General features: G+C 34.7%; 1 protein-coding gene across 1 annotated transcript; it reads left to right on the top strand.

Annotated features, from left to right (window-relative positions):
* The first annotated feature begins 597 nt into the window (after positions 1–597).
* Positions 598–12439, top strand: LOC548054 (cycloartenol synthase). The gene is made up of 19 exons (XM_003516801.5): positions 598–1916; positions 1984–2182; positions 2381–2566; positions 2675–2764; positions 2845–3039; positions 3115–3199; positions 4626–4792; positions 5449–5637; positions 5938–6051; positions 6305–6427; positions 6505–6627; positions 6698–6796; positions 7794–7850; positions 8556–8602; positions 8715–8858; positions 9066–9243; positions 10652–10732; positions 11817–11900; positions 12064–12439. The coding sequence occupies exons 2-19, from the start codon at positions 1985–1987 to the stop codon at positions 12175–12177; spliced, it is 2274 nt and encodes a 757-aa protein (XP_003516849.1). The 5' UTR covers positions 598–1916; position 1984; the 3' UTR covers positions 12178–12439.
* The last annotated feature ends 427 nt before the right edge of the window (positions 12440–12866 follow it).

The following is a 12866-nucleotide window of genomic DNA, read 5'->3' as shown; positions in this document are numbered from 1 at the left end:
AAAAAGGAACCAGAAAATTTTTCTAAGGAGTCTTGTATGCATTAACGAAAATAATATTTTCATCACTTTTTTTTGAGAGGATTTCCATGACTTTTTACATTTTTATTTGATAGTTTTTTGTTGGAATTTGCATCAAACAAGTAAATAAAATATAAAAAATTATTTACACAAGTGGTTCGATAATTAAGTTTCTTAATCCAGACACGATTTAATCTTTAACTTTGACATAAGATGACAATTAGAGATATTACATTACTCCAAAGATAGATCGGTGAGAGAGAGCTTACACTTCCTATTTATAAAAATAAACAAGGGAATAAAATAAAGCATAAAAAAATTACATGGGTACCCACTTATAATTTAAGTAAAACATATCTTTTTTATTTTATACATTTTCCAACTTTAGAGCATTTATATTCTTTTTAGTTTTTACTAAAGTGAAAAACACAACAAGATTAAAAAGGAATTGAAGTGTTAAGCGTGAACATGGTGACCCAGTCTCCTGTGTAAAAGTGAAACAACTTTCTCGCCGTCCGCAAGATTTTTTAAGTCCTCAGATCTACTAGTTTTTTTAAAAAAATGGATGGGATTATTTTTCATTTTTATTTTTTTATTTTTTTTGTTATCTTTTGTATTTTCCAATTTAACCTTATCCATGTCCCTTCTCTCCCATTGAAAACTGCGAAATAACACCGATGATACCTCTGAAACCACCTTATGGCAGCCAAGTTTCTTTCCCCTTCCGCTTTCTTTCTTCTTCCCTATTGCAGACCACCATCGCTACCAAGAAGAGGGGGTTTCGCGCTCCGATTTTTTCCTCCCTTTCAATTTTTTTAGATCTGAGAAATTGTTACAGAACCATTGCTTCACCATGACTTTCAAGAAAACAACAAACAACAAATTAAGGACCTATACAACAAAAAATCCAATACAGATAAAGCTTTTTATTTTTTTTATTTTTTACTGCAATACAGATAAAGCTATGAAGATAATGTTAAATTTATTTTAGATCTGAGAAATTGATAAAAAAAAAAAAACATCAGATTCAAGAAACAAATCCAGATTCAAATCCAAATCAATCTTTTTTTTTTTTTTAAATCAAGCCAAACGCGAGCCCCTGTGAAATCCTTCGCCAAAGGAAAACACCAGATAACGACGAACCATCGAGCAACCTCCATCTCTCGCTGCGTCCAAAACAACTACAGTCATCGCTGGAACCTCATCTTCATCGTCACTGTGAGCCACACCTGAAAACCACCTCCCCTTCCAATGCCTGAGACGAAGAGCAATCGCGCAATGTTTCACAGGAGCAATCTATCGCACCCACCAAAGCCGCCAAATGCGAGCGCACCGCCGTAGATCGTTCTCCTTCCCTCTCTTGCTCTTCATCTTGTATTCCCATTAGCGATAAAGGTAGACCATCGCAATGGTGGCGGCAGCACCACCGCCTTGTGGCGCGGGTTTGACAGAGGTGCGGTGGCGGCACGGGTTTGATTGTTAGGGTTGATAAGAGGTAGAGGACAAATAACATCAAAGAAAGGGGTTAATTTTGGAAAGAAGATACAAAAAGTTAAAAAGAAAAAAATTAAAATTAAAAAATATCTAAACCGTTAATTTTAAAAATAAAATGATGAAAATTATTTCACTTTGATACGGTAGACTCAATCGGATCGGGTTAAAAAAAAAAAAAACGAAACCCACGCACGCACATCGCATACCGTAACTTGTTTGGGCCACCCCCGTAGCAGTCATTGTCGGCTTTGCAAGCTCCGCCTCGGTGTCAGTCGTAGTTGTTATAAATTGAATTAAGTGATTGAATGGTTCCGAAATGCACTTGCTGTCTTTTTCTACTTGACTATTACACCTTCCCCATTTTGATTTGATCTGATTGAATTGGCCTCTTGCCAGCAAAACAGGTTAGTTACTTTACTTAGAGCCACTCATCCCCTCCACTTGCAAATGTAATGCTTTTTCTGTTTTCAGAATGTGGAAGCTCAAGTTCGCCGAAGGAGGGAATCCATGGCTTCGGACATTGAACAATCACGTTGGAAGACAGGTGTGGGAGTTCGATCCTAAGCTTGGATCGCCGCAAGATCTCCTCGAGATTGAGAAAGCTCGCCAGAATTTTCACGATAACCGCTTTACCCACAAACACAGCGCTGATCTACTTATGCGGATGCAGGTCTCGATTCTCTTCTCCCTTACATTACATTACATGTTGCCTATTCAAATGAGGACGAATCTCTTCACAATTTAATTTATTCTACTATTCCTTGTTATGGTATTCCGTATAAGTGGTTTACTATGGTGTGAAAGTTACTTTTCTCTTTAAGAAAATTGACCAATTAAGTTCAATGATCTTTCATATAAAACAACCTAGTTCGCAAGAGAGAACCCAACACGTGAAGTCTTGCCCAAAGTCGGAGTTAAGGATATTGAGGATGTGACCCAAGAGATTGTGACAAAAACATTAAGAAGGGCCGTAAGTTTCCATTCAACTCTCCAGTGCCATGACGGACACTGGCCGGGAGATTATGGAGGTCCCATGTTTCTGATGCCTGGCTTGGTAAGTTATGTTTTCAACACTTCATTTGGTTTGGTTTTTAGATTTTTGTCTTCCATCCCCATTGATAACCATGAAACCCCTAAACTATCTGCTGTATGCAATTAACAGGTAATTACTCTGTCTATCACTGGGGCGTTGAATACAGTCTTAACTGAAGAACATAGAAAGGAAATATGCCGTTACCTCTATAATCATCAAGTAAGAACTTCATGCCATTTTGCTCCTTAATCTATGGGCTTCTCCTAGTAGTCCTCCTAATTAGTTAAATTTAACTGCAGAACAAGGATGGTGGGTGGGGTTTGCATATTGAAGGTCCAAGCACCATGTTTGGCTCTGTCTTGAGTTATATTACTCTGAGATTGCTAGGTGAGGGGCCTAATGATGGACAAGGGGAAATGGAGAAGGCACGTGACTGGATTCTAGGGCATGGTGGTGCTACTTATATAACGTCATGGGGGAAGATGTGGCTTTCAGTTAAGATCTCAACCTTATTTTGATGATAGATATGGCATTGTGGTATATTTATTTCTAATTTTGTTGTGGGATAGGTACTTGGAGTGTATGAATGGTCTGGAAATAATCCCCTGCCCCCTGAGATATGGCTCCTTCCATACATGCTTCCATTTCATCCAGGTTCTTGCTCTTTGTTCTGTATTTCTTATGTTTTAACTTGTTCACAGAGAAGACATTAGGGAAATGTACAAAAAGGATATGTGATAAAAAAAATTCCAGGGTAGGAACAGCCAGCCACTTAACTGGTTAATGCTAATATCAGTTGTTTCTTAAATTAGAAATGCTTTTGTCAATAATTCCTTTTTTTTGGCTTAAATATGTTTTTAGTCCTTCAAATTTGGGTAATTGTTTTTTTTAGTCCTTCAAAAAAGAATTTGTTTTATTAGTCCGTCAAATTTTCAAAAAGCTACTTTTAGTCCCTCTCATTCTTTGCGTTAATGGCATCACAATTTGTGACGATTTGTCACCGTAAAAAATGTTTATTTTTTAATTTAATTTCTTTAAAAATGATTTGTGGAAGTTTAAAGGACTAAAAAAACAATTGCCCAAATTTGAAGGACTAAAAACATATTTAAGTCTTTTTTTTGTATTTTATCCTATATATATAGATGTATATATTATGTTTAATGGAAAGCTTCAGTCTTATACAGTTGACTGTTTCTTGTTAAGATTTCAACAAATGTATAGGTGTTCTGATCAATAAGATCAACTTGTGTATCTTTATTCTAAACATTTTTCTCCTTAATGTGGATAAGTTGAGAGGAATCATTATTTTATAGTATACTGATGGTGGTGGAATCCTGCCAACTTAATTAAGAAACTTGGTGGAGAAATAAATTTAGTTTGGGTTGAACAAGGTCACTTAAATTTGTACAAAAGATTTATTATATAAAGTTTATACTGGAGTTTTTATTTTGTTGTTCAGTCTGTAGAGATCTTTTGTGATTTGGTTCTGGTGTATGAATTTATGTTGTGGGGGAAAAAAGAAAGCTATCACACAGATAAGAATATTCATGATTATGAACATAAATAGTACATGAGAAATTTAATATAAAATCATTCATGTGCATTTATCTTAAGTTTTTGGAATTGTTGTTTCATGGCATGGTATTACATCCTCTATAACCAAGTAGTCTGAATTTCACTCCTTGGTGTGTTCATTCTTCCTATAAAAGGTTGAATTTTAGCCCAAGGTAGGTGGACTTGTGCATTATTCGTGCTTTCAAGTCCAAAGGACTCTTGTATGAGGGGGTGCGTTAGAGATGTAACATAAAATTATTTATGTGCCTACCTTCACCTTAAAGCTTAAAGCTTTTGGGATTGTTGGTTCTTGGCATATTGTATCCAGATTTTTCAAAGAAGGCATCTGTTCATGACTTGATGTGGTATATGATTTTCCTGAGAAAAACTTGATATTTATGAATTTAAATAAAATGGTTTCTTTGTTAAATTGGTTGTCTTTAGTCATTGTGAACATTGTTTGATGTTCCATTCATTCTTTATGTAAACAGGAAATAAATCATATTTTTATGCTAATGCATTACAGGAAGGATGTGGTGTCACTGCCGGATGGTCTATTTGCCGATGTCCTACTTATATGGCAAGAGGTTTGTTGGTCCAATCTCACCAACAGTATTATCTTTGAGAAAAGAGCTTTATACAGTACCATACCATGATATAGATTGGGATCAGGCTCGCAATTTGTGTGCAAAGGTTAGTGAAACTGCTAAATTGGTTCTATGAAAATATTATGAAATGAGTCCTGCAAAAGAATATCCTAGATCTACTCATGCTAATGATTGCATTGAATATAGCATCTTAACATTGCCCCTCTCTTTGGCTTCTTTTTCTGGTGAAACCATATATTAGGTTTCCTGTTCAATCGATCAGGAACTTGCCTGACAATCATGAAGTTACTGTTACTACATTCTACTTCTTTTGCTAGGAATTCTATTTCATCACAATGCCAACCATATACATAGGACAAACATTACTCCCTCAGTCCCTCTGTAACCACTTGCTGTAGGCTATCATATCTAGTGTCAATGACCAAACCTCTCAAGCTTAAGCCGTTAATTGAAAGCACATTAATGATTTTATATCTTTGACACAATCCCTTACATGAGCCATTTGGGCTTGAAAGTTGGGCAATGCACAGACCAACCCTACCATGTGCTTAAGTTGACTTGTATTTGGGATAAATGGGTTGACAATAATTGAACTCTTAACCACGGTTATGGGTGAAGGTACACAAATGATTTTATTTCTCTACAAATAAAATTTGGCATTTGATTCCTCTAACATCCAACTACCTATTTAATTGTGCTGGAGATAAGAATTACAAGTAGACTATCTTTGCTCTTGTGCAGGAAGATTTGTACTATCCTCACCCACTTGTACAGGATATTCTTTGGGCATCTCTACACAAGTTCCTTGAGCCTATTCTGATGCATTGGCCTGGAAAAAGATTGAGGGAAAAGGCTATTATTTCTGCATTGGAGCATATACATTACGAAGATGAGAATACTCGATATATTTGCATAGGTCCTGTAAATAAGGTAATTGTTGAAAGGGGTCAGGCATCTAAGGGGCTCCTTTCAAATTGTTCATTGTTCTTTTACTTTCCAGCTGTTGAGTAGGAGCGTGAGAATACTAACATACTGTTAAATGATTGGTAGTTCATCTGCTGAGCTGACCATTTATTTACTTTACCTCAATTTATTTTCATTGTGTTAATTATATTTTTATGGATGCCTGAGCTTCCCTTCCATGTTCCCCTTATAGATTAATTCCACCTAAACCAGTAAATGCTTAGGAATACTGATTACCTAGTTATGATTCTAATGGTTATTATTCAGGTGTTAAATATGCTTTGCTGTTGGGTGGAAGATCCAAATTCTGAGGCCTTCAAGTTGCATCTTCCCAGGATTTATGATTATCTATGGATTGCAGAAGATGGCATGAAAATGCAGGTCAACATATAAATTAACTAATTTTCACCTTGACAGAATGATTAAGTGATGTTTTTTTTTTAGTTTAATTGGACATATTCACAGATGATTAGGAATGATATGGACATACTATACTGTTGTGTTGACTTTTGTCTCTCTATGATGTAATATGTGGAACTAATGTTACCACACAAATGAGCTTTTGTTAATGTCACATGCTAGAGTCTATGAAAAAAAGTTACAAATTTAACTTGTAACCAATATTTTGTTGCAGGGCTACAATGGAAGTCAACTATGGGACACTGCTTTTGCTGTCCAAGCAATTATTGCATCTAACCTCATTGAAGAATTTGGTCCAACTATAAGAAAAGCTCATACCTATATTAAGAATTCACAGGTGTTCTTTTGCATTTATCATTTTAAGTTGCATTGACTTGCCCTTGTTGATAATTTTTTTTCTTTTTTGTTTAAAAGGTTTTAGAAGATTGTCCAGGTGATCTTAATAAATGGTACCGTCACATTTCAAAAGGTGCTTGGCCTTTTTCAACTGGAGATCATGGATGGCCAATTTCTGACTGCACAGCTGAAGGACTGAAAGTAATTATTGATAAAACAAGTTAGACTTGCTTATGTGATTCTTCTCTCCTGATTTTTTTTTTTTTCTCAGGCTGTTCTATTACTATCCAAAATTGCACCAGAAATAGTTGGTGAGCCAATAGACGTGAAGCGATTATATGATTCTGTAAATGTCATTCTCTCACTACAGGTAGCTAGACTTCTCGCAATTGGAGCCAGATTATCTGAATACTATGAGAAAATATACCATGGAGATCATTTTATGCTATTACTTGTCAATGTCATTATTGGTTCCTTCAATACTTATGATGCTAATATCAATAAGATGACTGTTTTTCACTGATCTTTTAAAATCCAATCCCTCACCATGTAGCATTTCACTGAAAATTTGATATTGACTCTTGAAAATGAAATGTATCCACTTTGCATGTTTAATGACACACTGATACAGTTTTTTTTCTTAAATTAAACAATAGCTGAAGCTTCATTTGTAACATAACTGGAAACACCAAAAGGACTAGATATGGTAATGCTAATTGGTTATGATTATAGTGTTTTGTAAAACTAATTCTAATAATATAACTGGGAATGTATATGCCTAAGTTTCAGAAATATTTTTTTTCTAGTAAAAAACCACTATAGTAATAGTGTTGTACATATTTCTCTCTCATTTCCACAAGCCGAAACCCTAAACATATGTTGAGATGTTAATAAGCCTTCAGTTTGGTAATGAACTATACTAATTTCCAATGCTTTGATGAGAGCTTTGGCTATCATGTGACTTAGCTGCTCACCATTTTGACTAATAATTTGGGTGGAGCTTTTGTGTGTATATTTGCCTTTGTAAGTTGTAACATGTATTTTTGTATTGAGTTTAGTGACTCTAGTCTTTTAGCTTAGTGATTTGGGCAATTTTAGCACTACTTTAGTTATCATATATACAAGAAGAATGTAGTAGAAGAGATAAAAAAATATTATATATATACTGTGCTTATTTCCAGTATTTTAAAAATTATTATCCACATGCTCTCTCTCTCTCTCTCTCTCTCTCACACACACACACACACACACACACACACATTGTATGTTTGACTGTAATCCACAATAGTATTTGGTATTTACAAAATCGATTCAATCTGTTTGGAGAATCAATTGTATTATTCAAAATATTTTCTCCATCATTGCAGAATGAAGATGGTGGTTTTGCAACATATGAGCTTAAACGATCTTATAATTGGTTGGAGGTATCCTTCTCTCATCATTTAGCATATTGTCATTAGTTTTCAGTATATCTTCTTTGAAATGTGAAACATGTGATGGCATGCGACACATTTTTATCTTCCCACAGGAATAACAATATCCATACTTCTTGTTTTAAAGCTTTTAATTTAAAGGCATTGCTCCTTGAGCTCCTTTTATATGTTATGAAGTATGTTACCTCATAAATGCTTCAACTATAATATATCTTCCTTTTTTTTTCACTAAAAGTTTGGCTGTAATCAATATCTATACAAATGAAGTATCATTAAAAAATTTCTATTTTCACTAAAAGTTTGGCTGTAATCTATTATCTATACAAATGAAGTATCATTAAAAATTTTCTTTGTTCACTAAAAGTTTGGCTGTAATCTATTTTCTATACAAATGAAGTATCATTAAAAATTGAAAATAAACAGCTAGTCTACTTGAAAATCATATTACTCAGTACCACAACTACTTTTTCCAATGCATGTGTCAGGTTGTAAAGCTCAAGTTTTTGGATTGATGCTATAAAAGCAACTACAAGTTGAATCATAGTTTAAGAACAAACTTTTTCAGGTTTCATTGGACTAACCTTTAGGTTTTAGAACTATGGTTCAATAGTTGCTCCTGAGAATTCGGGAAGCTGTTTTCTGGATTAAATTTAAGATATAAGCACATGATGCTGATAATGTTTTCTCTGTTGTCAGATAATCAATCCTGCTGAAACTTTTGGTGACATCGTTATTGATTATCCGTAAGCAATCAAATGCTTGTGAAATATAAGTTTTATCCATCTTCCATTCCACCTACTCCACCATTCAATTTTTTTTTTAACTTTTTAATGTTTCCTTATGTATGGTGTATAGTTATGTGGAATGTACATCAGCAGCGATTCAAGCTTTGGCATCATTTAGGAAATTATATCCTGGGCATCGCCGAGAAGAAATACAACATTGTATCGATAAAGCCACTACCTTCATTGAAAAAATACAAGCTTCAGATGGATCATGGTATGCTCCTCCCATTTGGGAGTCTTTTTTCATAACCTTTTCTATTGATATTGTTTATAACGTTGAAGTGTTTTTTTGGGGGTATTCATGAATCTCAAGTATGTTCTACTCTTTGTTATTTTTCTTTCTTTCTGCCAGCTTCTATTTCTGCATGAAATTGAACTTTCTCTGTTCAGTAGACCTCTAATCACTTAAACTGCTAAACAGGTATGGTTCTTGGGGAGTTTGCTTCACTTACGGTGCTTGGTTTGGGGTAAAAGGTCTGATTGCTGCTGGAAGGAGTTTCAGTAATTGCTCAAGCATCCGTAAAGCTTGTGAATTTCTGCTGTCCAAGCAGCTTCCTTCTGGTGGCTGGGGAGAGAGTTATCTGTCCTGTCAAAACAAGGTCAAATTTGCTGTTTTTATTGTCGGTATCAATTTTCTTTTACTCTGCACAACCTATAACAAACACCAGCTAGTTTCCCTGAGATGTGTGCAAAAGTGCTATAAAAGGGTGTGCAAAATGGATTTGAATCAAGAAACCAACATGTTTGTACAAGCAATAATATCAAGAATAAAAATCCCTTGAAATGTCCATCCTTTGAATTTGCCTGGTTTGGGCACTACCTTTGGTAGTCAGCTATAAGTGGTGAATAGAAAGTTGATATAAAGTTAGGGTCAAGATGAAAAGCAGATAAAGAGAGAGAATTGCAAAAACAGGAAGAAAAGATAAAGAATGTTAGACAGAGCAAGAGACATAGGGAAACTCCCTCAACAAGAGTTTCCCCTTAAAACCAAATTCCGGTTCTGCTATTGATTGTTGAATTCCATTACAGTGGGTCTCGTATTTAACTGCCAAATTGACAGCCCATAGTTTACTAACTCACTCCCCAAATCCCAATTAACTCAGCCTACTTTTTATTCCTACATGTATACTCTTAGAATTGTGAGTTATAGACATAACTCAACTGTACAAAACCGACTTGTAAGGTAAGGGTTGCCCCCCACTTATAACACTATTTTTGTCTCATCACTAATCGATGTGGGTTCTCCAACACACTCTCTCGTCACGCCAAGGACCGGACATCTCGAGCGTGAAGTTTGCAGGACTAAACATTGCAGGTGGTCTGATAACAGTCCGATAAGCCCAACAATAATCACTAGAATAGACTCTGATACCATGTCAGAATTGTGAGTTATGGGTCTAACTCAACTCTATAAAACCAGTTTGAAAGGTGAGGGTTATCTCCCACTTATATACACTATTTTGGCCTCATCACTAATCAATGTGGGATATCCAACTCATACACTTTCCAAGTCCCAACCTTGCTAGGTTGTTGTGTCAACAGATTCTATCTTCACCTATAGCCTAGCTCCCAACCCCAATACCATTGGATGTCCATGTCAGCTTAGCTGGCATGAGTGGCATACTGACGTCAAACGAAGGGCTGTGCCGTTGGTTATCACCTGGCCTGTCAACCATACTATGAAATTAATAGCATTAGAGGATTCCGAACTTTATAATTTGTTTTCAATACCAAGGGGAAAACAGTATTGTCTCAAATTTTCTGTATAAGACAGAAATTTTATATATTTGTCCCTGGAAATTTGGAATCTAGTATGTTAGATACCTGTAAACAAATATAAAGGGAAAGCTCAATTCAAGAAGATGAACTGATGAACATAATTTTTACAGGTGGTTCTAGGAAATGTACTTTTGCATCAAGATTTTAAATTAACATTGAGTGAGAATACTGGCAATTTAATTGATGAGATTTCTTGAGTTATTTTTCTAACAATTTGTTTTTGTTCAGGTGTATTCAAATCTGGAAGGCAACAGGTCTCATGTGGTCAACACTGGGTGGGCTATGTTGGCTCTCATTGATGCTGGACAGGTATGACAAAGTTTACTTTTTTGTAATGCAGTATTATGTTGATTATTTTATTATTGCACAGCACCAATTTTTCATTTAGGGTCTGTTTGGATAAACTTCACCATAGACACTTCTAGAAGAAGAAAATAAGAAGGAAAAATGAAATGAGCTTCTCCATAAGCTAGAATTAGCTTATACATAGGCTAACTTTAGAAGCTCTCTCATATAAGCTTCTCTAAAAGATGATTTTTAACGTATGCATAAGTTAATTTTAGCTTAAGGAGAAACTTGTTTCATTTTTTCTTCTCCTATAAATGCTTATGCTTATGGAGAAGTTTATCCAAAAATACCCTTATTATAGAATACTTAAGTCATTAGTTTTAGAAAGGACGATTAGGCTTTTTAGTTAAGTAGTTTAGAGATAGCTACAAGGATGATGCTGGGCACAACTGTAAGGTTGCTGCCTTGTGACCTGGAGATCACAGGTTTGATTCTTGGAAATAGCTTCTCTGCTTGCGAGGGTAAGGCTGCCTGTATCTACTCTTCCCAGACCCCATTAGGTGGAAACCTCTTGTACTGGCCACCCTTTTAGTTTAGAGATAGATATGTCCATGGCTGAATAAACTCATATTATAATGTAACTAATTGTATAATATTGTCATTTAGTATATATCATGTTATTTTGTTATTTAGTTTTTTCAAACTTTATTTCCTTTCCGAGATGTGCGAGAATAACTTGGTTGGAGCTTAAAAGTAATGTATAAGAAAGTTTCAAGTTAAATTTGGCAAGAGTATATGAAATTTAAATTTTGGCAAGAAGCACATCAATCCTAGCTTACAAGTTAAAATTGGAGCCCATACTTAATCACAACTTAACACGAATTAGGTGTCTTGGGTTCATACAAGGTGGAGAAATAGAGGGAGATGCAAATCATAAGATTCAAGTGATGATGTGGATGAAATGGGTTTCGATCCTAGTCGAATGATGGAACTTTTGACGTTTTTCGAAATAATTAGATACTTTGTTAATGCATTCTGCGCAGAATAAAAATGATGTCCAGATTGTATTTATTATGTTCTCATTCCTTTCGTAATAATGAAACAGGCTAAGAGAGATTCGCAACCACTGCACCGGGCAGCTGCATACTTGATAAATTCCCAATTGGAGGACGGTGACTTTCCGCAGCAGGTACGAAGACACAGACCATATAATTTACTTTGTTTTTATGCATCCTTAATTTTATTTTTACTTTATTAATATATTCGCTTTAAGGAAATTAAATCCAGAATGTATAGTTGACTTCTTCAAGTGTTTAAATCGTTTTAATCGTGTTACTTTATCATCACTTCAGGAAATAATGGGAGTCTTCAACAAGAATTGCATGATCACATACGCCGCATACAGAAACATATTCCCCATTTGGGCGTTGGGAGAATACCAATCCCAAGTATTGCAATCTCGTTAATCGAGCCTTAGTTAGGGTGTCATCCTAATTATTTCGACCTGTGGACAGTAAAAGAAATAATAATAATAACCTATTTTTCTTTTATTTCCATGGCTCTCTTAAAATGTTTGTGACTAATGAGTTTAGTAGTCAGCTAAAAAAAAAAGCAAACACGTGGAGAATGCCTGTAAGTTTTTTCTATTACTCATAGACGCCTCTCTTGCTTTCCCTGCAGCAGAGGAATTAAATATATACATAAATAGAGATATAAATGTTTATGTCACTTCTTTTGGGACGAAGAACGCAATTCTTTCTAGCAATCGATTCAAATTGTTTACAAATCAATGTTGGAAAGAGAAATGTGTTTTTAATTTTTAATGTAAGGCTGTGTTTGTGCAGTACTATTTTGTCAATGGCTTGAATATCAAGATTCGAGATAGGATACAGATTACAGATGAATATGATAAGAGTGGAAAATAAAAATAAAAAGTTTGATAAGTTTTTATCTTGTTTGATGCACATTAGATAATCTGATAAATAGTAAATAAAATTATTTATAAATAATATTAAATGGTAGTGAAGAAGTAAAAAATTGAAAGAGCATATGAGAAGAATATACTTTTATCATTAATTAAAATTTATTGAAAACTTTAAGTGTGATTGATTAACAAATGAAACTTGTACAATTTTATGTTTTTTAATAGGATTAA

This window comes from Glycine max, chromosome 1, assembly GCF_000004515.6.
Source record: "Glycine max cultivar Williams 82 chromosome 1, Glycine_max_v4.0, whole genome shotgun sequence".
In the NCBI taxonomy this organism is placed as follows: Eukaryota; Viridiplantae; Streptophyta; class Magnoliopsida; order Fabales; family Fabaceae; genus Glycine; species Glycine max.
Note: the sequence above shows the minus strand (reverse complement) of the source record. Positions and strands in the feature narration are given on the sequence as shown.